This window comes from Rhinolophus sinicus, chromosome 3 (genome assembly GCF_057876585.1).
Source record: "Rhinolophus sinicus isolate RSI-liver-muscle chromosome 3, RSI-T2T, whole genome shotgun sequence".
Lineage (NCBI taxonomy): Eukaryota > Metazoa > Chordata > Mammalia > Chiroptera > Rhinolophidae > Rhinolophus > Rhinolophus sinicus.
In genome coordinates, this window is record NC_142503.1 from 36,102,544 (window position 1) to 36,126,707 (window position 24,164).

A 24,164-nucleotide genomic window follows, 5' to 3' on the forward strand; every position below is an offset into this window, starting at 1 on the left:
TGCTAAAGAAGAGCCTGAGTGAAGGAAGAGATGACCCCCCCCTTTTAATTCTAAAAATGTGCCCTTGAATAAATAAAGGAGCCTGCACCCAGGAGCTTTATTGCACTCTCCAAGTTGAGAGTTGGGAGACACAGGATTTTACAGAGAGCACTTTAGAAAACCTACTGTTAAGTTTACAAAGATTACATTGTTTAGGAAAAGGGAAAGGCTTTATACTACCTTGTCTGTGTTCTCCTGACCTTTCAGAAGCGCCTTGGGGCTTTGAGGGGGAAGTGTGGAATGCTGTGCAGTGACTGTTCTAAAACCAGTTCTTGTATGCAGAGATTGATTTTCTTTTTTTAGATCTGGACTTGAGCTTTCTCTTTATGTCTTTGTTTCTGTGATATGTCATGTGCATCATTTAGAAAGTTGGCAATAGCAAGATGTCAGAGTGTTTGCATGGTACGTTTGGGTATGAAGCTGGCGATGGAGAAACAAGAGGAGGGAGAGTTGGGCATTAGGGACAAAGGAGATAAGGAAGGGAAGGAGAGAGAGGTGCCTCCCCGGGCTCCCAGCATGCTTGACAAAGCGAATTCAGATCCTACTGTCCCTAGCTTGCGGCTGCTGTCTGAATCTGCACCCAGGTCTCTTTGGGGTGATTGTCCTGTTTGCTCCCCTCCCCACTCCTCTCCACCACACACATTCATTTATTTTCTTGGCTGAAGGGATGGGGTTTTCCTGCCACCATGGTTCTTTCTGAACTTTATTTTCCCTTCTTGGGATATTTTCTTTTTTATTTTTCCCCCCTTTCTTCCGCCTACACCCCCTTCCCCAACTCCGGTTCAAGCTGTTGTTTTTTCAGTCTAGTTGTGTAGGACACAGCTCCCTGGCCCATGCTGGTATTATGAGCCTTGCGCTCCGCACGGCTGAGGCAGTTGGTCACCGCCGTCGTCAGTTGGCCGCTCACAGCGGCTCTCGCTGGCTGCTGGTTACTCACGCAGGCCGCCAGCTGCTCCTGGCCCCACACAGTAGCCCACGGCAGCTCACAGCAGCCCATGGCAGCACACAGCAGCACACAGTGGCCCATGCCCACCTCCAGCTGCTCACGGCCGCCCAGCTCCAGGGAGAGCTGTTGTTCACAATCTTAGCTGTAGAGGGTTCAGCTCTCTGGCCCATGTGGGAATCAAACCAGCGACCTTGGCGTTAGGAGCGTGGTGCTCCAACCACCTGAGCCATTGGGCTGGCCCGGGATATTTTCTTAAAAGACATTTTATTATATCTGTGCAGCAGTTTTTCTTAAATGACACTCTACAGTGAAAATACCACAGAGGATGGCTTGGCACAATGGATCGTGGGTGGTCAGCCTCCCTGTTGAAGGTTGGGTCTCAAGGCCCAGAAATTGGCAGGGATTTGAAATAGCAGCAGAAATGAGTTCCCAAGGAAGCCAGCTGCTGGCCTCCCAGAGCTTTATCAGACGTGTTTCTCCTGAAATCACTTCTAAAACGACCCAGACCACCACATCCTTTTTGAGATAAAGACCATGTGACATGAAAGAAGATTGTATTTGAAGGGTTTTGTGGGCATGCTGTTAATGTAAATCCAATTTCCTTTACCCTAGAGGATGTGGTTGGAACTCTGAATCTGTTTTCTCTTGCCTTCAGATAGAATGCATTAAATTGATGTGCAGAGAAACTGTATCTTACATTTCTAGGATGGAAGGCACCTTAATTTATTTGGAAGTTGTCTCTTCTCCAGCTGACTCCTCTCTGCTCAATTCTCCTGCTCTCTATACCTCTCTGGCTAGCTCTATGTCTGTGATCTTGGAGGAGATGGCTACATGCCACCTGTGTGGTTCATTAACATCCCTTTAGTGATGGATTTAGTGATGACAGGAGGAAATACTGCCTTCTGTCTGCCCCTAACATTTATGACACCCAGGGCAAGAGTACAACCAGTGGTGCACATACCTTATGTCTAAATATTTAAAAACTATCATCCAAATTATGCCCAAAGCCTGGCCAGCTTCCCACTTAGGAGCCCTGCAGGACTGGAAGCTGGTGCTCCGGAAGCTAAAGAAGGAGTCTCCACTGGGGACCAGCCCTGCTTCCGTGAACCTGAGCAGTGCTACGGTTCTGCTGGGGCTGGTGGAAGCCGGGTCCATGCCCAAGACTCCTGGCTGGTCACTGGAACTCTCCAGACTTAGGATGGGAACTACAGACCAAGTCAAGCTCCTAGAGAGCTGGGAGGCATGCTTCCTCATTTGGGGGTGGGGAGGTTTCAAGTTGTTCTAAGCACCTCCAAAATGATACCACTGGAGTGGAAGAGAGGAAGGGTGTGCGGTTATTTTGGAGAAATTAGTCTGTGCAGACACACCTAACAGATAGCTTGTTGTTTCAGGTTTAAACAAAGCAAAGGAAGAGGCTGTGACCCTCTTTCCTCCTCTCCCACCACCTAACACAACCATACAGTGGGGCTCTCAGTTCCCAATGCCACCTGGCCTGAGACACTCACTCAGCCCACTACTACTTCTCCTTTAATATTCCTTTACTCAATAAATTACAAACTTTCAAAGAACTTTCTTATCAGACTAACAAGAAAAAAAAAAAATCTGTTTTTTTTTTTTCCCGTGGGTTGGGGGTGGGGTCTTTTAAAGCTCAAGGCCCTGACCAGTGGTCCCTTTGCCTGGTTCTAAGAGAGGTGTTGGATGTTTTGGTTTTGTCCCTTCACTGTAGTTGCAGCCCTGAGCCAGTGTGAGGGCCGCAGTCCAGTTCCCTTCTTCTCTTTCTCCACCTCCTTCCAATCACTTCAAGGGTGATGAATGTGCCCCAAATATACAGAAAGTACCTGTAGTGTGTGCAGAAAAATACTGCTGATACTTTATTTTTTTCCCTCTTGTTTCTGTTTATGGCAATTTATGACCATCATTATTAATACATAATATTATGTCATGCTTACTAATGAGTCTGGTGGAGTTCCACACACCTGTAGACACATGATTTCATTGAATCAGCCCAGTAATCCTGAGATAGGTTCTATTATTAGATGTAGTTTACAGATAAAATACCCCGAGTTTGGGGGAGGTTCATTTACCTGTCTAAATTCACACAGTGAGTAGGCAATCTGGCCCAGGAGTCCATTTGCTACCTGTCCTCATTCAGGTAGGGATGGAAGGTAGGACCACTGATGTGTCCTGCCCTTCAGGCATGTGTTTCTGTTTGTACGTGGTTCTCACCATGTGTAGGGCTTATCCATGAGATTCCAAATGAGGAATCAACACCCTGTGGTAGGCAGAATAATGCCTCCTCCCTCAAGATATCCACGTCCTCATCCCCAAAAGATGTGAATATATTACCTTACGTGGCAAAGGGATTTTTCAGATGTAATTATGTTAAGGATGTTTAGATGGGCATTATCTGGGATTATTCATGTGGGCCTAATGTCATCTTAAGGTTTTTACAAATGGAAGAGGGAAGCAGGTGAGTCAGAGGAGGAGATGTGAGGACAGAAGCATAGGTTGGAGTGATGTAATTGCTGGCTTAGATGGTAGAAGAAGGCCTTAAGCCAAGGAATGTGGGCAGCCTTTAGAAGCTGGAAGAGGCAAGGGAATGGATTCTCCCCTAAACCCTCTAGAAGGAACTTAGCCTTGTCAATGATTTTAGATTCCTGACGTCCAGAACTGTAAGATAAGAAATTTGTGTTGGTTTAAGTCACTGAATTGTAATTTGTTATGACAGCAATAGGAAGCTAATGTACTGCCTCCTTCAATCCATCATAATCACTTCTTGCCTCCTTCAAATTATAGCCTCAATCCCATTGTCTTTGGGATACGTTTTTATATTTCCTGATTAACTCAAATCATTTCTCCAGTAACACACATATGGTCTCATTTTTTTTTTTTTTTTTTTTTTGGACTAGGACTTTGAGAAATCCCTATATGCTCTCCAGTGTTTTAGGAGAAGAAGCCTCTGTCCTATGGATGTGTCAGTGAGCCAGATAGCCAAGCAATTAAATTATGTAGGGACCCAAAGTGACAGTCCAGGCTGTTGGCTTCTGAGGAAGTTGCCTGAACTGGGAAATCTGATGAGTTAACTGCATGCAGCTCTCTGTGTTCAATCACTTCTTGCCACTTCTAAGCGTTGAGTAGTCTCTATAAAGCATTTCATGTGTGCTGCAGCTGTGCTATAGGCTTTCAAGGGGGGTTAAATGAATATGTTTGGGCCAGGGTAGAAAAAGGGAAGTGGCCCCTTTGAAGCCAGAGTTGGGGAGGCAATAGTGATTATTAACTTTCCCAGGGAATGCTCACCTGCAGGGAAAAATCCATGACACATTTTCTGAGAGGAGCATGTCTTGGCCATAGGGTTTCAAACTGAAATTCCTTTATGATGTGAATTCACCTCACTGAACCAATCACTTCTTTTCAACCGTCGGTCTGGAACATGCAATAAAAGAAGTGGGAACTTAGGAGCTTGGTGAAACTGAGGACAGTCAACCCCAGGAATAATCAGGAGCAGCCCATACGAAGTTAATGTCCTAACAGGAGGCTCATTGCTCTCATTATACATAGCCAGGGGCTCAGTTACATTTAGCACAAGGTACTGTAACAGTTATATAGCACATGTGTCTTTTGCTATGTTCCATTGTAATCATTAGGTGTTCAATAACTGCTCAATTTCTGTATGTGGAAGAATATGCATAGCCCTTTTGATCAGCTATAAAACAGAAGCAGTTTTACAAATTGCATTTCTTTTAATGAACTTAAAGTCCTTTTGAAATACCCCCTTCAGAATGTGACAGTTGCCCTCTTTTAAGGTAAAAACAACTGATAATGAGTGGTGAGAGTGGCCTAGATCTGGAGACTGTATGCTGCACACCCAGACCTCGGCAGCTGTATCTATAAGCACAAAGACGAATGAGTTTTTCAACATAATTACATTCGCTTAAGCCTAAGAAATTGTTTAGTTATTTAAGTAATATTTTGGAATTCAAGCATTTATGCTACAACCAAATAGGTTTGTGTGGGTAGTCAGGTAGGTAGGGCTTTGTGCTTTATCAACTACCTACCAAGTAGTGCTTCAACTTTAGAAGGAAGGGTTGCTTTGAAGTTGGTGACGGTTGTGAAAATGTGATGACAGACTGATGGTGACATTTCAAGTGGGAAGGATGTCTGATGAGAGAACAGAAATGGGAAAGGAAAGTAGGAAATGGACAGTCCACCTAGCCGTCCATCAGACCCGTGATTCGGCAGTGCTAATATCCTGGGAATAGCATAGCTAGAAGAAAGAGGCAACTGCTACGCTGACTTTCTTCCATTTGCCTTCCCCTTTTCCTGCCTTCATAACCCCTTACGACATTAGCTGGTTAGAAAATACAAAGCGATTCAAACAGAATTGAGAAATTAAAGAAAATATTTTTACTCAGGAAGTAGGTTTTATGTAAACAAGTAGTCAAATCAAATGTGTGAAGGAACTATCAGTGTTATGTCTATAACCTCACAGATGCTCAATGTGTGTTCCTCATGTCATAGCGCATATCCGTCCTGTTGTTTGATTTACCCCAGATCCTTTGAGGCAGTAACTATTGATGGCTAGACAGGCAGCCAAAGTGCATTTCTTTATTTCCTCAAGGCATGAGGAAGAGTTGATTGTAATGTGACTTTAAAAAAAATTATTAAATTTATTAGGGTGACATTGGTTAGTAAAATTATATAGGTTTCAAGTGTACATTTCTATAATACATCATCTATATATTGTATTATATATTCACCATCCAGAGTCAGTTCTCCTTCCATCATCATGTTTGACCCTCGTCTTCTACCACCTCCTCCACCCCCACACCCCACGCCCAACTCTCTGGTAATCACAAAACTGTTGTCTGTGTCTATGAGTTTTTATTTCTTCATTTGTTTGTTGATTTTCATTTTATATCGCAAATATGAGTTGAGTCATATTGTTCACGACATTTTCTGTCTGGCTTATTTTGCTTAGCATGATAATCTCAAGATCCATCCTTGTTGCTCTAAATGGCAGTATTTCATCTTTTTTATGGCCAAGTAATATTCCATTGTGTATATGTACCACATCTTCTTTATCCAATCATCTATCAAAGGACACGTCGGTTGTTTCCATGTCTTGGGCACTGTGAATAATGCTACAGTGAACTTAAGGGTACATATAGCTTTACAGATAAATGTTTTCAGATTTTTTTGGTAGATACCCAGAAGAAGGATTGCTAGTTCATATGGTAATTCTATTTTTAATTTTTTGAGGAATCTCCATACTATTTTCTATAGTGGCTCTACCAATTTATGTTCCCACCGGCAGGCCAAGTAACCACAAGTAAATCTGTAAGCTAGTTACTGAGTAATACACGTTTGAAAGTATTTGTTTTTTGTGAATAACCCAGTATGATTTTGGATTTACACCTGTTTGCAGGCAACTCTTGAGTTCACCTTGTCTCTCCTAGTACATTCTGGTTTTGAAACCAAAAAACTAAGAGCTGAACTTTTATGTTTTAATATAATGTGCAGTCATTCTAAAAGGGGTAGGAGCACTTGTGAAGAAGTCATTAAATGCTAGAAACACACATGGCACACAGAATTAAAGAGAGCTGCCCAGTTGTTTACAACTTGCATTGTGATTTGGAACAAACTCAGAAGCTTCAGAAACAGGTCTCTTTACTTCTCTAAAGTGTGTGTTTTATATTATTGTGGATTTACTGAAATTATAAGACACTCTTAAGAGTTTCATGCTAGTCAGATGGAGTCAGAGCACATTTGCATGCACCCTGTACGGGGGAGTAGAGAAGCCACCAGAAGTCAATTTCATTATTCTCTTTTCTCTTTCTCATTTTATTATTCCAGCCAAGGACATGGAATATCTTGGTAGATTGAACAGATGCATATATTGAGGCAGAACTGAGAGACACAATGTGTTCCTGTCTGAGATTTCTAAGAAAGTATTGTGACGAGATTACTCAAGTCACTTAGCAAATGTAAGAAGTGGGAAGTGCCATCATAAATCCTGGAGCAAAGACTAAATTGTTTTTGGAATTGTCTGCACTTAACGAATTGAAATGATAATGTTTATCTGGTTTGAGCACTTTTATTGAAAAGTCGAGAATTTTATATAATGTCAACCTATTTTATATAATTTCCTTGGAATTCATTTTCCTTTTCAATTTGAAGTGTTCAATCTATTTTGTCATTTAGATTCAAGCCTTGTGATGAAGAGTTGAATTATTTCTTAGTTTTAGATTTTTAAAAATGGGTAGTTTGATTAGACTTTTTAGAAACATTCTATATATGACTGCTTCTTTATACCATTTTTCTTTATTTTCTGAAATAAATCAAAGATAGCTAAATACGTTATACCTTATATTAGTTTTGGCAGTGTATAATGGGTCAATATTAAAATACTTATACAAGGAATTATTAGAAATGCAGCAGATTTTCCTTTGGAAGATGAATCATTGGCTTATCTATACCCTTAAGTCTTGTTAGAATCATATTAAGTTACTTAAGCATATTCCCTGGAATGGCCTGATATTTCATCACATTTTAAAGCATGTGTTTCTTTTCTAAAGCTGTAAGCCTTAATATTGCTGGGGCTGGAAATAAAAACTTGAAATGTCAAAAATTTCTCACACTGTATTTTCAGAGAACAGACTTCACTGATATGAATGGTTGATGCTTCACAAGTTCCAAGTAAACGTTTACTTTCAACTGAAATTCTATTCCATCTGCCTAGTGGGTCCGTGTACAGCACATCACCCACCTGCCATAGTTATCCTTCCCCTGGTACATGTCCTCATCCAAAAACCTGGGGAAAGTGTCCCACAGGTAACACACCAAATAGGAATCACTCAATGATGCTGTAGGCTCCATTCCAATGTATTTCTCAAGACCTTGGTGAAGGCTGTATGCTCTAGGTTTCCTAGAGGAACATAATTTAGGGGTGCAGGAAAGGGAGCCTCTGATCAATCCAATCTGTTATTCCTATCTTGCAAAATCTTTTAATTCCTTCCTCTGGGTAATGGTATGGAATTTCTAGTGTCTCAGCTTCATCTATTAGGGCCCACCTCTTAGTCAGATTTTCATCAACTATTGCAGCACACAAGTAGAACTACTGTCAACTCTTAAAGCTATCACTTTCAGTCCAGTACCCTCACAAATGAAATTCGTAAGTACAACCCCAGCCTGATGTAAAATGATGCTTTTCCCCTCTTTAGTAGACAGTTTTTGTCACATTCTTTTCTTTATAAAGAGGCAGAACACTCTTTGTACACAAATTTCCAAGATGTTTTTTGTCTTACGAGCTTTGCCAAGTCCTACAATTCCTTTCTTGCATGTCAGCCTTTCCCTCCAGATTTAGACTTCAGAAGTGAGCACCCTCAATCATATCGGGACCTGACTCTAGGTTAGAAATAACAGAGGTGACTCTGGTGTGGGGCATGAGAAGAATTGGTGTGCTGGTTATCATGTGTTGACTCCTTCCCTTCCATTTTATATCTCCTCTGTCTTGCTCTGTGCTTTCGCAAGCGGCCCTCTAAGGACTGCATTACCCTGCCTCCCTTGACCTCTGGCTTCTTGCTGGTTTAGATCAATGGGAGACAAAGGATCTTGGCAGGTGAAGGGGAGGAGAGTTCAGAGTTTTTATTTTCCCTTCTTCTTCCTTTGTTTGCCAGCGTCCTGGCTGGGACTGTTTTCTTCTGTAACCACAACTCCTACTGGGGAGCCCTCTTCCCTGAAAACGGTCACTGGGTTCTGGTCACACTGCTACCTTTTCTTGCTTTTTTGGACTTCAGGGATGATAATGGCTTTCTGCTGTTGTTAGCAGTGGGTGCCTCATAATCCCTTATTGATTCCTTGATTCTGCTAGAACTCTGTAAATAGTTTTAAATTAAATTCTCTTCCGGGAAAACCCTTTGGGTCTTCTACGTGCTACCTACAAGAACCCTAACTGATAAAATTAGCTTTTACTTTCAGGTACCTCAATCAGGTAAGGCTGTTTCATTCATATTTGTGCAAACAAATGATAAAGGCCTCATTAGATGAAGAAGAGTTCGCTTTGGCCACAAGGAAGTGGGGCTGGGTGCTTGGAGTCTCCCAGTTCTCAAATCCCTCTCAGTAACTCCACTCCAATTCTTGGGGTTCCATTCTTTCCCAGCATTGTGCTAAATTGAACATGAAAGTCCTGCTGAATTGGTGAATTCAGTCAGTGGAGTTTGTTTTTCAGGTACTTCGGCCTTATGTCTCTAAGAGATAAAAGATTCTTTTAGCTCAGTTTGTGCTGTGAGATATGTCTAGCAATTTGAATTTGTTATTCTCTCTTTTAAACTGGCCAGAGCCAATAGAAAAAGCCATCTAGTCTTCCCCCCCAAATTGCTCATATCCTTTGTACTCATGACAGTGAGAGCTCGGTTCCCCACAGCCTTGCCCTCAAAAAGCACTTCATTTTAAATGATCCCAGAAGATATTTTAATGAACTCTTTCTCCATTGTTTGCTGTTAGCTGCAAGATTTCCTTTACTGAATACTAGTGGAATTTTACTGCCTTCAGCCTAAATTGAGCCAGATGGCCAATTCTAGGTTTGTCCATTTCTTTAAGGGTCTATTTACTATTTGCAATTCCATTCCCTGATATCAAAATATGTTTCAATCAGCATACTTGATTTCAGGCAACAGAAATTGCCTTTAGGTAGCTTAAGCCAGAAAGGAAATTTTTGGAAGCATGATAAGTAGCTCACAGATTCCATTCTTGGAAAGTGGACAAAAATGGAAAATGTCTAAAAAGAAAAGCTAAAGTCATGCCAAAGCAATAGTTGGGTTAGGATTCTACTATTGGATAATGCCACAGATATTGATGGCTTTCCTGTGTCACTGAGCCTGTGAATAATTTCTCAACAGTTTTTGCATATTGGTCACTTTCTCTGGATCCAAGTGTCAAAATCCGAGAATGGAGCCTCTGATAGACTGAGCCTCGGCTGAGCTGCTAGTGAATGCACATGAGCCTGTCTTGCCTCCCACCAATGTTCACACAAGAGGAAATTCTTGCTAAAGTAAAGGAGCATTCAGTTTCTCATTAGCTAAAAATTAAGACAAAAAGCAAATGAAGAAATCAGTGTCTACTATACTCATCCTGCCTACCTGATTCTGTGAATGGTAACAGCCCCTTTGTGGGGCCAATGCTTGAAGAACAGTGAAGCCGACTGGCTGCAGTTCTTGGCCAAAGTGATTCAAATATGGAAGTAATGACTGTTTACACCAGTGATGGTTTGGACATGGTGATGGGCGTCATTTAGAGTCTCAACTCCTCTCTCCCTTTTCTCCTTTTCCCTTACACCGCAATTGGTCACAGAGCTTTGTTGATTCATATTTCCCACTACCACAGAGGTTTGATAATTTCGTTTTTTATTTTTAATTTTGGCTGATTAGTTAAATCACTAAGTGGCCTTCTTAGTGTCAAACAGTAATAACGTAATACTGAGACCAGGTAAAAGGAAAGGATGTTCTTTTTAATTGTTATTTTATCGTCTCTTTCTTTTTCATTGATAGTATTTTTCTTTTCTCTGCTTCAACTTTTATTTCCCTGAATTGCCCAATTTTAAAAATTATACATTTTGTCACAAATAATTTCTTCCATTTTCATAAAATTGATTACTTAGTCAAGGATGTCATGTTTTGATTCTCATTATTGAATTAATGCCATTTTTGTATTAACTAGGGGCATGTTCTGCATTTCTTCTGGAATTTTACCAACTGATCTAATAATTATAGATTTCACATACAATAAGCTCTTCAATTATTCTGGTAGTTGAAGATTTATAAAAAGCTTATATATATATATATTTTTCTATTCTGGAATATGAAGCTCTTTTTAATTAAAGTATAATTGACATACAATATTACATTAGTTTCAAGTGTACAATAGTGATTTGCCTTTTTTTTTAATTTATTGGGGTGACAACTGTTAGTAAAATTACATAGATTTCAGGAGTACAATTCTGTATTACATCATCTATAAATCCCATTGTGTGTTCACCACCCAGAGTCAGTTCTCCTTCCATCACATATATTTGATCCCCCTTACCCTCATCTCCCACCCCCCACCCCCCTTACCCTCTGGTTGATTTGACATTTATATACCTTATGAAGTGATCACCACGAGAAGTCTAGTAATCATCTGTCACTGTTCAAAGTTATTGCAATATTGACTGTATTCCCTATGGTGTACATTATACCCTCATGACTTATTTATATTATAAGTTTGCACCTCTTAATCCCCTTCACCTTTTTTGTCCATTCCACCCACTGCCCAGCCCTCTGGCAGCTATCAGTTTGTTCTCTGTGAGTCTGTTTATTTTATTTTCTTCGTTCATTTGTTTAGTTTAGATTTCACATAAAAGTGAAATGATACAATATTTGTCTTTCTCTGACTTATTTCACATAGCGTAATACTCTCTTGGTCCATCCATGTTGTCTCAAATAGCAAGATTTCATTCTTTTTTAATAATGAGAAATATATATATATATATGCTTTATCCATTCATCTGTCGATGGACACTGAGATTACTTCCATATCATGGCTATTGTAAATAATACTACAGTAAACATAAGGGTGCATATATCTTTTTGAATTAGGTTTTTCATTTTCTTAGGATAAATGCCAAGAACTGAAATTACTGAATTATCTGGTAGTTCTATTTTTAATTTTTTGAGGAACTTCCATACTGTTTTCATAGTGGCTGCACCAATTTACAACCCCACCAACAGTGCACAAGGATTACCTCTTTTCCACCTCCTCGCCAACAGTTGTTTCTTATCTTTTTGATGACAGCCGTTCTGACAGGTGTGAGGTGATATCCTTGTGTTTTTACCTGAATTTCCCTGATGATTAGTGAAGTTGAGCACCTTTTCATGTGTCTGTTCACCATCTGCATATCTTCTTTGGAGAAATGTCTGTTGAGGTCTTTTGCCCATTTTTGAATTAGATTATTTGTTTTTTTGATGTTGAGTTGTATAAGTTCTTCATATATTTTGGATAGTAATCCCTTATCAGATATATCATTTGCAAATATCTCCCCCATTCAGTGGCCTTTGTGTTTTGTTGATGGTTTCCTTTGATGTGCAAAAACTTTTTGGTCTAATGTAGTCCCATTTGTTTTTTATTTTGTTGCCCTTGCCCAAGGAGACACATCAAAAACTGTATTTCTAACACTGATGTCAAAAAGTTTATTGCCTATGTTTTCTTTTAGTTTTATGGTTTCAGATCTTACATTTAAGCCTTTAATCCATTTTGAGTTTATTTTTTATTTTATTTTATTATTATTTTTTGAGTTTATTTTTATATATGGTATAAGAAAGTGATCCAGTTTTTCCAACACCATTTATTGAAGACTTTCCTCCATTGTATATTCTTGCCTCTTTTGTTGTTAATTTAATTGATTATTTCTGAGCACTCTATTCTGTTTCATTGATCTATGTGTTTTTGCACCAGTACCATATTGTTTTGATTACTATAGCTTTGTAGTATAGTTTGAAGTCAGGCAGAGTGGAGTCTCCAACTTCAATTTCATTTACTTTTGCTCTGGTCTTTATTATTTCCTTCTTTCTACTAACTTTGGGTTTTGTTTCTTCTTTTTCTAGTTCCTTTAGGTGTAAGGTTAGATTACTTGAGATTTTTCTTGTTTCTTGAGGTAAGCCTCTATTGCTACAAACTTCACCCTTAGAAAAGCTTTTGCTGTGTCCCATAGATTTTGTAACGTTTCCATTTTCATTTGTCTGAAGGCATTTTTCTTATTTCCTTTGATTTCTTCACTGATCCACTAACCAACACATGTTGCTTAACCTTCCATGTGTTTTTTCCAGTGTTCCTCTTATAATTGATTTCTAGTTTGATACTATTGTGTTCAGAAATGATGCTTGATAGGATTTCAATCTTCTTAAATCTATTGAGGCTTGTTTTGTGGCCTAACATGTGATGCTTCTGGAGAATGTTCATGTGCACTTGAAAAGAATGTGTATTTTACTGTTTTTTGCATGGAATGTTCTGTACATATCTAGTAAGTCCATTTAGTCTAATCTGTCCTTATGGCCAATGTTTCCTTGTTAATTTTGTCCGGATAATCTATCTATTGATGTAAGTGGGGTATTTAAGTCCCCTATTATTATTGCATTACTGTCAATGTCTCCATTTATGTGAATTAATATTTGCTGTATGTATTTAGGTGCTGTTATGTTGGGTGCATAGATGTTTACAAGTGTTATCTCCTCTTTTTGTATTGATCCCTTTATCATTTTATCTTAACCTTGTCTCTTGTTATAATCTTTGTTTTAAAGTCTATTTTGTCTAAGTATTGCTACCCCAACTTTCTTTTTATTTCTGTTTGCGTAGACTATCTTTTTCCATCTCTTCACTTTCGGTTTTTAGATCTGAAATGAGTCTCTTGTAGGCTGCATATGTGTGGGTCTTGTCTTTTTTTTTTTTTCCAGTCCATTCAGCTACCCTATGTCTTTTGAATGGAGCACTCAGTCCATTTATATTTAAAGTAATTGTTGATACATATGTACTTATTGCCATTTTCTTTTCATACTGGCTTTACAAATGGTTAGTTTACTACATTTGCTATGCATGTTTGCCTTTACTAGTGAGATTTTTTTTTTTTTTTGCTTCATATACTTTATTATTTCTAGTTATGGCCTTTTCTTTTTCACTTAAAGAATTCCCTTTACTATTTCTTATAATACTGGTTTAGTGGTGATAGGCTTATTTAGCTTTTGCTTGTCTGGGAAACCCTTTATCTCTCCTTTAATTCTGAATGATAACCTTCCCAGGTAGACTATTCTTACTTGTAGGTTTTTCCTTTGATCACATTGAACATATTATGTCACTCCTTTCTGGCCTGCAAAGTTTCTGCTGAAAAATCAGCTGATAGTCGTATGGGGGTTCTCTTATACATAATTAGTTTTTCTTTTTTCTTACTGCTTTTAACATTCTCTCTTTAAGTTTTGACATTTTAATTATTATGTACCTTGGTGTGGGTCTCTTTGGGCTCATCTTGTTTGGGACTCTCCTTGCTTCCTGGACTTGGATGTCTCTCCTTTGCCAGGTTAGGGAACTTTTCAGTCATTATTCCTTCAGATAGGTTTCCTATCCCTTTCTCTCTCTCTCTTCTCCTTCTGGGATCCCTATGATGTGAATGTTAATACACTTGATGTATAAGCCTCAGAGTTCCTTTGTGCTATTGTCATTCTTTAAAATTCTTTTTTCATTTTGCTCTTTCAGTTGGGTGACGTCTACTATCCTGTCTTCCTGATAGCTGATATAGTCTTCGGTGTCATCTGATCTGCTGTTGATTCCTTCTAGTGCATTTTTCACTTGAGTTATAGTCTTCAGTTCTGATTCATTATTTTTTACTTTATTTTTTTCCCCTTTCTTCTGCCTCCTCCCCCACTCTGGTTCAAGCCATTGTTTCTCAGTCTAATTGTGTAGGACACAGCTCCCTGGCCCATGCTAGTATTATGAGCCTTGCACTCCCCGCAGCTGAGGCAGTCGGTCACTAGTCATTGGTTGGCCGCTCACAGTAGCTCAGGGCAGCTCTCACTGGCTGCCGGCCACTTACGCTGGCCACCAGCCACTCATGGCAGCACACAGTAGCCCACTCATGATGGTTGCCGGCCACACACGCTGGCTGCCGGCCACACACGCTGGCTGCTGGCCACACACGCTGGCTGCTGGCCACTCATGCTGGCCACCGGCCGCTCATGGCAGCGCTCAGCAGCCTGCAGCAGCTCACATCACCCTCCGGCTGCTGACCGCAGCCCAGCCTCCAGGGAGAGCTGTTGTGCACAATCTCAGCTGTAAAGGGCACAGCTCACTGGCCCATGTAGGAATTGAACTGGGGACTTCGGCGTTAGGAACAGGGCACTCCAACCACCTGAGCCACCAGGCTGGCCCATGTTTTGCATTATTTATCTCTTCATTGAAGTTCTCATTGCATTGAACCACTGTTCCACAGTTTAATGAGCATCTTTAATGACTGTTATTTTGAACTCTATCTAGTAGGCAGCTTACCTTCATTTCGTTTAGTTTTTTTTCTGGGGTTTTGTCTTATTCTTTTTTTTTTTTTTGGTTGGAACATATTCTTTTGTCACCTCATTTTGCCTGTTTGTTTCTATGCATTAGGTAGATCAGCTACATCTCCTGGTTTTTAAAAAGTGGCCTACTGTAGAAGGTGTCTTGTGAGGCCCAGTGGTGCAATCCCCCCCGTCACCAAAACCAGGTGCTCCAGAGGTGTTCTCTGTGTGGACTACTGTGGCCTCCTGTTGTAGCTGGGCCGCAGCTGCTATGGACACACTGACAGTTGAAGCTTGTCCCTGGCTGTGAGGCCTGGCCATAACTGTTGTGGGTACACTGGTGTGCAGAGCAGCCTCACCCCAGTGCAGGTGGCTGGTGGTTTGACTGCAGCTGCTGCTGGTGTGCTGGTGTGTGGATGGGCCTCTGGTGTGGCTGCAAGGCCCAACTTCAACTGTTGCAGATACACTGCTGTGCACCGGTGCTAACTGAGGCTGCCCACCAGGTGTGGTGAAGCAGGGGCTGCTTTGAGAGGATATCAGTGATGGCTGAGGCTCTCCACTGGAAGTGACAGGGCAGGAGCCACTTTGGAGGGTGCAAGCTGCAGTGGGTCCTAAGGGAAATGCCACTATGGGGTGAACAGTGTTAGCAGGTTAATGAAGAGTTTCAGAAATGGTGGCTGCGAGTGTCAGAGGAGATAAGTAGAAGGAGAGTAAAGAAAGGAAAGAAATATGGCACCCAACAATACTTCTGTCCCTGGAGGAAGTTTGAACAGATCTCTGCCCCTCCAGCACACACTCTAAGATTAGTCAATGTATCAATCACCTCATGTATAACCCAGGTGCTTTTCAAACCGTTGCGTCTACACTGGGACTTGGAAAGAGCATGACCTTGGTTTCCTACAGTGCTTTGGCTCTTCCAGATGTAAGCCCTGCTGGATTTCAAAGTTGGATGTTATGGGGTTCCTCCTCCCAGCGCAGGTCCCCTAAGCTGGGGCTCGGATCCGTCGCTCTTGGGGCGGGGGTGGAATCTCTGAGGTTGTAATATGTCTCCCGTTTGGGATATTACACAGGGAGTGGGGGACAGTGTGGATCCTGACTAAATTGAGTCTCTGCCCCTCCTACCCATCTCAATGTGGTTTTCTTTATATCCGTAGCTGTAGAAAATCTGTTCTGCTAGCCTTCAGGTCGTTCTCAGAGCTCGCTGTTCTACACGTAGTTGTGGTTTTGTTGTCACTGAGAGGCAGTGAGCTCAGCATCTTCCTACCCTGCCACCTTGGTCCTGAAGTCAGGAGACTTGCTCTTGAATGCCGGTTTAGCTTGTCTGTGAAATGTTGTTTCTTGTGGTTGGTGCACAGTTCTGGCAACAAACATGAGTCTAGATCGCCATATCATTCAAAAAAGCTTATATTTCTGCGAAAACCTTCCATTTATGAACCATTAAACATTGTGGATTGTCCTAGAATATCCCAGCATCCCCCTGGTGAACATGAATTTGTCTTCACTTGTGAGTCCAGCTGCTCCCTTATTATCCACGTATGGAAACAATAAACAAGTTTCTCAATTAAAAGGAGAGGGATGATCTTTGGGGATGTTTTAAGTGAGTCACCAAGAATATGCAGGAACCATGAAGTTAAAACACATGTTGATATCGGGCTTTCTTTTTTCACCACCAACCTATAAAATAGCTAGGAAACACTTCTCTTATTGCAATACAGCCATGAAGGGGGCATGAGTGAGAACTTAAATCCTTCTTGCTGTGTTTGTGTATCCTCTCGCTTCTTTACCACATACCATATCATATGGTATATGTATGGTTACAAATACCTTATTTCCAATTCCAGAGAGAACAATTTGGCTTTTGACTTATATGTTGTCAACTAGCCGATTAAATAAGATTTTCCATTTTTTAAGAGGTATTAGGGTGTTGTCTAGATAAAATATCTGTCATCATATCACACTAGTACATCTGTTGACTAGATTTAACTGAACCTAAAATTATAAGGTGGTTAGGACAGCAGATTTGGAATGGGATGAAAAACAAGGCAGGCAGCTCAAGGAGTCTCTATTACTTGTGGTGTTAGCTTAAAAAATGACATTTATAGTTCAGACGGGTCCTTTCATATTTAAAAAGGAAGTCTTAAAGTATCAATTAATTTTAATGAGCAGTCTCTCTACTGATATATACATATATATCCCTAATGACATTCCAACTGTATTTATCAACATCTGGAAGCAGTATCAGGAAAACCACATGCTTAGTTCCTAACTTCAAACATTTTTTGAAAGGAACCTTTTGTAAATTATGGAAAGAGGCTATGAATAGTTACCAGAAAAACATACTTTTCAATATATTATAATGTTATTAGGGAGTCACATGCATGAAATGCAACTCTGGAGTGATTTGGAGCTTAGAAAAAAATATCAGTGAGAATGGAAATAGATTAGAAGAGCTGAATATACTATTGTGCTCACTGAAAGTCTCTGTCTCTATCTCTGTATCTTTCTGTCTTTCTGTCTCTGTCTCTCTGTCTCTCTGTCTCTCTGTCTCTCTGTCTCTCTGTCTCTCTGTCTCTCTGTCTCTCTCTCTCTCTCTCTCTCTCTCTCTCTCATGTTTTAGTGGCCACACAACTAGCACACACTCCAAAGATGAGGTTAATTGATCCTTAATCTTTGACCAATCAGAAAAATGGGAAACTTTTATTGACAAGTGAAAACTTTGAAAATCTAGATCTGCATGTTGAGAAGCATGGGAGAAGTGGATGGAAAAGGAAAGAAAAGAGAAGAAAGGGAAAAGAGAACATGTGCTTCAGAGGAAAAACAATACCAACAAAAGTGGCACACTGGTAGACAGGGAGTTGAGAATACAATGGTAAGAAATAAATAATGCAGAACTGTGACATATGACATACATCAGAATTCATGAATTTGCTAGTTCATTAAACATGATTCATTCAAACCATGTTTAATGAGTTAATAGTATGTGTCTGCTGCTAGGAGAATCTCGGAAGAGTCAGAGGTGGATAAATACTGTCCTTGTCTCTGTCCTCTAGGTGCTCATTGATGGGTGAGGATAGGAGAGTGTGGATACATTATAGGTGAGATGCTATTAGGTTGGTGCAAAAATAATCGCGATTTTTGCAATTATTTTTAACCTTTTGAACCACAATTACTTTTGCACTAACCAAATATATCCACGTAAGTGTTACAGTGGATGCACAAAGGAGGAGCTTATCACTTTTCTTTGAGAAGTAAGGAGAGAAGGCTAGAAAAAGATCCATGGAAGAGGTGACATGAATTGAGCCCTATAGATTATGTACTTCTTTATAGTTTCTGGCATAGTACAGTGGAAATGTGAAAAAAAAAATCTTACCAACTCCAAAAGTAGTGAGCATAATGGTGCCTGAGCCATCTAAGAAAAGGTTTTATGTTCATTACAACTTGTGTGTGCTTTAAGACTTAATTTAGTGACTCTGTCTGCTTTGTCAACCTTCTTCGATCACCCGATTTGAACTGTCCTAATTTGAATTATGACAGTACCTTGGACCATTTTTAGTTTATGAACCACCCTTAGATCATACTGCTTTCCACTGCATATAATTTCCCCCACTACTGGATTATAAATTCCCCAAAGACCTCGAAACATTTCTCTAGTAAATTCTGGCATAAGGAATTGAGTTTACAGTTGCAAGATAGTGAACAAATGTGGTAAGACTCTTGTCACCTCAAAGGATGATTCTTTGATTTTTCTGTAGAATGTGATACTCATTTCTAAGTCCTTCTCTATTACAGAATTGTGAATGTCAGGTTCAACCTGTATCCTAGCACTTCTTTAACTCATTAATGAAAAATAAGCACATCTGGATGTTAGTGAAAAAGATTGTAGGTATTAGTTTTGGACCATGTAAGCTTTCAGAAAAATATTACCTATGGTTAGAAAATACACTTAGGGGAAATTGTGGTTCAGCCCTAGCCCTAGATTTCTGTTCAGAGTGGATCACTGAAGGAGAATGGAAATCATTTACAGTGGTATACAATTTATCTGAATGCCACTTCGTCGCTGTCCCATCTTATGAGAAAGATGGATAAGGCAAATGTCCACAGTCCTGTTCTGCCTTTGGAGTCTGTGATGTGTTTTAGGTTCTGGTTGTTTACAGCTTTGATTCCTTGAGTTGGCTGCACATTTGGATTCTTAGATCCTAGCCCTCCTGAACCCGAATTTCTGAGCACAGGGCCAGGGAATCTGTATTTATATTAAAGTTCTCCAAGTAATTTGATTGATGAGCCAGGTTGGTAAGCCCTGGTGAATAACAAGCCATTTGTATTACCTAAATTGATGGCATTGATTCTAAAATATAATAATGTGAGATGGACTGTTTCCTCATTAAATTAATTCATTGGTTAATGTTGATGAACAGGAGAATATCCAAAGACCCTAGGTTTAAATTTCTGTTTGCACTATGGGATTCATATTTCCACCTAATGATGCAGGGCTCAATAATTTTCTCTCTGGGAAATTCACCTTACCTGTCTCATAAATTTCCTGTGGGTGGGGAGATGTGTTTTTTCTGGTAATTGAGAATGTAGGTCAGAGTGTTTGTGAAAACAACTCTGCAAATGGAAAATGTTGTAGCATATAAACTCAGGATATGATTACTATTGCTATTATCTCTGCCTACTAATTATCTGAAGACCAGTTCATCCACTAAAACCCAATTCTTAAATTGAGATTGCAAGGAATTTATAACCTTATCTGACTAGCCATCATTAGAACAACTTTTCTTTTAATGTTTACACGGTCAAATGTAACCAGTGCAGAATTATACCATACGGCTGAATAGGAAACACATATAAAAAGTGATCCTCTTTGGACCATTCTACATTCTTTGGGAAGGATGAGGACAAATAATAACAAATGCAAGAGAGAAGCAATTTTAATTTACTAAAAATTAAAGAATAAAGGAAACTCTTATAAAGTTTATGAGCTTTATAAAGTCTTATAAACTAAAGTGCCTTGGAGATTAGTTTTGATTTAATGCATTTTTAAAAATTGTATTGTCAAGTAAAGGAAATAAGGAATAATTAAATGTTTTTAAAAGTTTAACCTTAAGCAAAAAATGCTTACAAACTCAAATTTAGACCTTTAAAAGACAAGTATAAGTTTCTCAACTAAAAGGAATGAAGAAGAAATTCTTCCTTCTTAAGAATCTGATAATGCCTTAATAAGCAACCTCCCAAAATATTTAAATTTTCAGAAAAAAACCCATGAAAAATACACATAACCCTGGTATCCAGATAATCAGAAATCGCAGCATATATTGAAACAAATGCACTAGTACTTAGAATTGGTTGAAAATTATCATTGGATTCATTAAAAATTTTAGACATTAAGGGAAGATACACTGATATTTTCTAAGTTGTTAGTATTTTAGAGAGACTTTGCATAAAGAAGTTTTGCTAGCTACTGGACATTCTAAAATATTTCCAAGAATAAAATTGAAATTACCATACTGGAATTAGAATTTATAATTTACAAAGATGCTATAGCTATGTTTTCCCACAGTGAAATTCTTGATAAGAGAAATACCCAAAATCATGGCTACAGAAATCAGTCAAGACATGCTCTTATGCTAAGAAGTTGAAATAAAATTATTCTTGTCAAACTATAGTATAATGATATTAATTTGATATTATAATATCTCTTTATTTTAAAAGTTAGGCATTATCTGTAGTTTTGCTTTTTTACAAATAGAATGAAGTTCAATAAGTAAGACATTAAAATACGTGTTTCACCAGCAGAACTCCACTCCGATCTGAAAATTTAATTGATTTTTAAACAACATTAATGGAATGTTGACTGTCTCATTATGCTTATTTAATAAGGGAAACAATTAAAATATGGAGCCACAAAAACAGTGACTACTGGAGAGTTAAGAAATTCACATTAGCCAGTCAGATAGCCAGATTTATCAGTATATTTTAAGACAATATTTTATTTTCCTGGTGCTTATGTATGTAGAAATATTATTGACCCTTATAATTCATTATCTCTATACAAAGAAGGAAAAGAACAAAAAATACTAATTAATAAGACGCGTTAATTTTTTAAAATGTATTTGCTAAATACAGACATTTTTTACAGGGTTGTAGAGCCAGCTCTTGTTAAATATATTAAGTAAGAACTAGTTTTTAAAGGTTGGAAATTCTAGTTATTCATTCTGAAAGGACATTTCTCATGATTTTACTCCTTGTTACTTATTTTCACTTAAGCAGGTCTACATTTCTTTGAACCCTATAGGTGAGGAAAATAGAATATGGTATCAAAATTTTCCTTAAGTTGATAGAGTTCAAGATGTGGTTAGCTGGGCAGGAGCCCACAGTACTCACAGTATGGAGGTGAGTTTGCTGGTTTAGATACTAGCAAGAGTGAACTATTACCTTGACTCAGTTGAAGGTGGATAAAGGCAGTACCTAGAAAAGGGGAAAATTTAAACTCAATGGTGTGGAAGCCCATTCAGAAACATTTTCTATGAACAATGGGAGGGCCAGCCTCATCATATTCCTGTTTACTGATCCACATCTGCTGGAATGTGGACAGGCTGGCCAGAATGGAGCCCCCGATCCAAACGGAATACTTCCGCTCTGGTGGAGCTATGATTTTGATTTTCATGGTACCGGGGGCCAGGGTTGCGATTTCCTTTTGCATCCGGTCGGCAATGCCAGGGTACATAGTGCTACCGCCAGACAACACAGTGTTGGCATATAGATCCTTGCGAATATCCACATCACACTTCATGATAGAATTGAAAGCTGTCTCGTGGATCCCACTGGACTCAATGCCCAGAAAGGAAGGCTGAAAAATGGCTTCAGGGCATCGAAAGCGCTCATTCCCAATAGTGATCACCTGCCCATCAGGAAGCTCATAGCTTCTTTCGAGGGAGGAGGATGCAGCAGCACTGACCATCTCTTGCTCAAAGTCCAGGGCCACATAGCACAGCTTCTCTTTGACATCACGAACAATCTCCCGCTCAGCTGTGGTGGTGAAGTTGTAGCCTCGTTCTGTCAGGATCTTCATGAGGTAATCAGTCAAGTCTCTGCCAGCCAGATCCAGACGTAAAATGGCATGGGGCAGGGCATACCCTTCATAGATGGGCACAGTGTGAGTAACGCCATCCCCAGAATCCATCACGATGCCTGTGGTCCGTCCAGAGGCATAGAGGGACAGCACGGCCTGGATAGCCACATACATGGCAGGTGTGTTGAAGGCCTCAAACATGATCTGCGTCATCTTTTCCCTGTTGAGCTTCGGGTTGAGAGGTGCCTCGGTGAGGAGGATGGGATGCTCATCCGGTGCCACACGGAGCTCGTTGTAGAAAGTGTGGTGCCAGATCTTCTCCATGTCATCCCAGTTTGTGACCACTCCGTGCTCAATGGGGTACTTCAGGGTCAAAATACCTCTCTTGCTCTGGGCTTCATCCCCCACATAGCAGTCCTTCTGGCCCATGCCAACCATGACTCCCTGGTGCCGGGGACGCCCTACCATGGAGGGGAACACAGCCCGGGGGGCATCGTCACCGCCGAAGCCTGCCTTGCACATCCCTGACCCATTATCCACCACCAAGGCAGACAGGTCATCATCAGTCATGATGCTGGCTGGAACCTTCCAGACGGCTGGACAGAAGTTAAACGGAGAGTAAATACCTGACTATGGGGTGCAAGAGAGAGAATGAACAGGCTGAAAACACTCCAGAACTGCCTCCAGATAGGGGAGACTGTGCTGTGATGACAGGTATTTAAAGGTACGGACTGGCCCCACCCATTCCTATCCCACCACTTCTCAGCATTTCTGGGTGGCGTTGCCTTTGAGGTAATAATGATGATGATGATTATATAAATCATTAGTAGACCTTCCTTCATAAAGAGAAAATTGACTACCAACTGGCTGTATCTCAGGTTACTGTAATTAGGCAACCCACACATGGCTGTCGGGCTGTTTTGGTGAGGTCTCTAGATAACTAGGATGACGCGATGGGGGATATAAAGCAAGATGAAAGATAGCTAGTGCTAGGGGTGAGCAGCACTGCCAGAAAGCCACTTCCTCCTCTGTTTACCCTCTGGCTTCCTTTCCTACATCCTAGTTTTAACTTTTCATTCTCAAGATGTTATTCTTATGAGCAGTCTCACTCTGCAAACTTCACATTTTCAAGATTTTTTTCCCCCATTACATTTCTAATCCCACAGGATGTCATCATGATAGAAAAACTGTTTTAATGAATGAAAATAATGAATTACCAAGGGTGGCATGACAATTGTAGTTATAATGTGTTTGTGTGCAGAAATTAAGGATATTTAATAAACTTCTAATCCATCAGAGATGGATTAGAAGTGATCAATTAAGTGGTCAATAAAGTAAACTACTACAGATTTTTTTCTTGATACAAATTTCTAATAACCAAATTTCCCTTAGCACTACTATACCTAGATAGTTTACAGAGCTAGGTTTTCTTGGTCCATGTTGAGACTACATAGAGGCTGAATGTCCAACTATCTTGCATGCTTTATTAATTAAAATGCAGATTATAAAAGTTTTATTTGCAATAACTCTTGAGTTATACAACAACGAAGGATATTAGTGATATGCTACAGAGGAACAACAATTAAGAAAGTTCATTACTTTGCTTCCATATGTGTTAGATGAATAAGATATAATCCCCCTTCAGCTCTTCTAAAATAAAGCAGTTTTTTATGACCCAATCTGAGTTCTCCAAAATCACCTTTATTTTCCTTCCTTCCTTCCTTCCTTCCTTCCTTCCTTCCTTCCTTCCTTCCTTCCTTCCTTCCTTCCTTCCTTCCTCCCTCCCTCCCTCCCTCCCTCCCTCCCTCCCTCCCTCCCTCCCTCCCTCCTTCTTTCCTTCCTTCCTTTAATAATGGTCACTCTGTAAGAGGTAGCAGTAGCCCTGTACAGGACAGAACCGCACCCTCCAGTTCAAGGCCAGGAGGACTAGCCAGTGTCTCTGTCCACAAACCTCTTGGACAATCATAGCATCACCAAGCTGTGAGTGTCTAGACCTCCTCTTTGTCCATAGCTTGATATCAAGTTATTTTCTTCTGGATTT

General features: G+C 40.0%; 1 protein-coding gene and 1 long non-coding RNA gene across 2 annotated transcripts in view; one reads left to right on the top strand and one right to left on the bottom strand.

The window, feature by feature from the left end:
- Window positions 1-24,164, top strand: part of LOC141570426 (uncharacterized) — a 562,080-nt gene that overhangs the window by 62,954 nt on the left and 474,962 nt on the right. The gene's annotated exons all lie outside the window — the stretch shown is intronic.
- On the bottom strand, window positions 20,851-22,761 carry ACTBL2 (actin beta like 2). Its single transcript, XM_019743324.3, has one exon. It carries the CDS (start codon window positions 22,691-22,693, stop codon window positions 21,563-21,565), a length of 1,131 nt encoding a protein of 376 aa, XP_019598883.1. The 5' UTR covers window positions 22,694-22,761; the 3' UTR covers window positions 20,851-21,562.

What these genes read in the sequence shown, in the direction of transcription:
- ACTBL2 (XM_019743324.3), bottom strand. Translation starts at nt 22,693, where the DNA reads ATGACTGATGATGACCTGTCTGCCTTGGTGGTGGATAATGGGTCAGGG.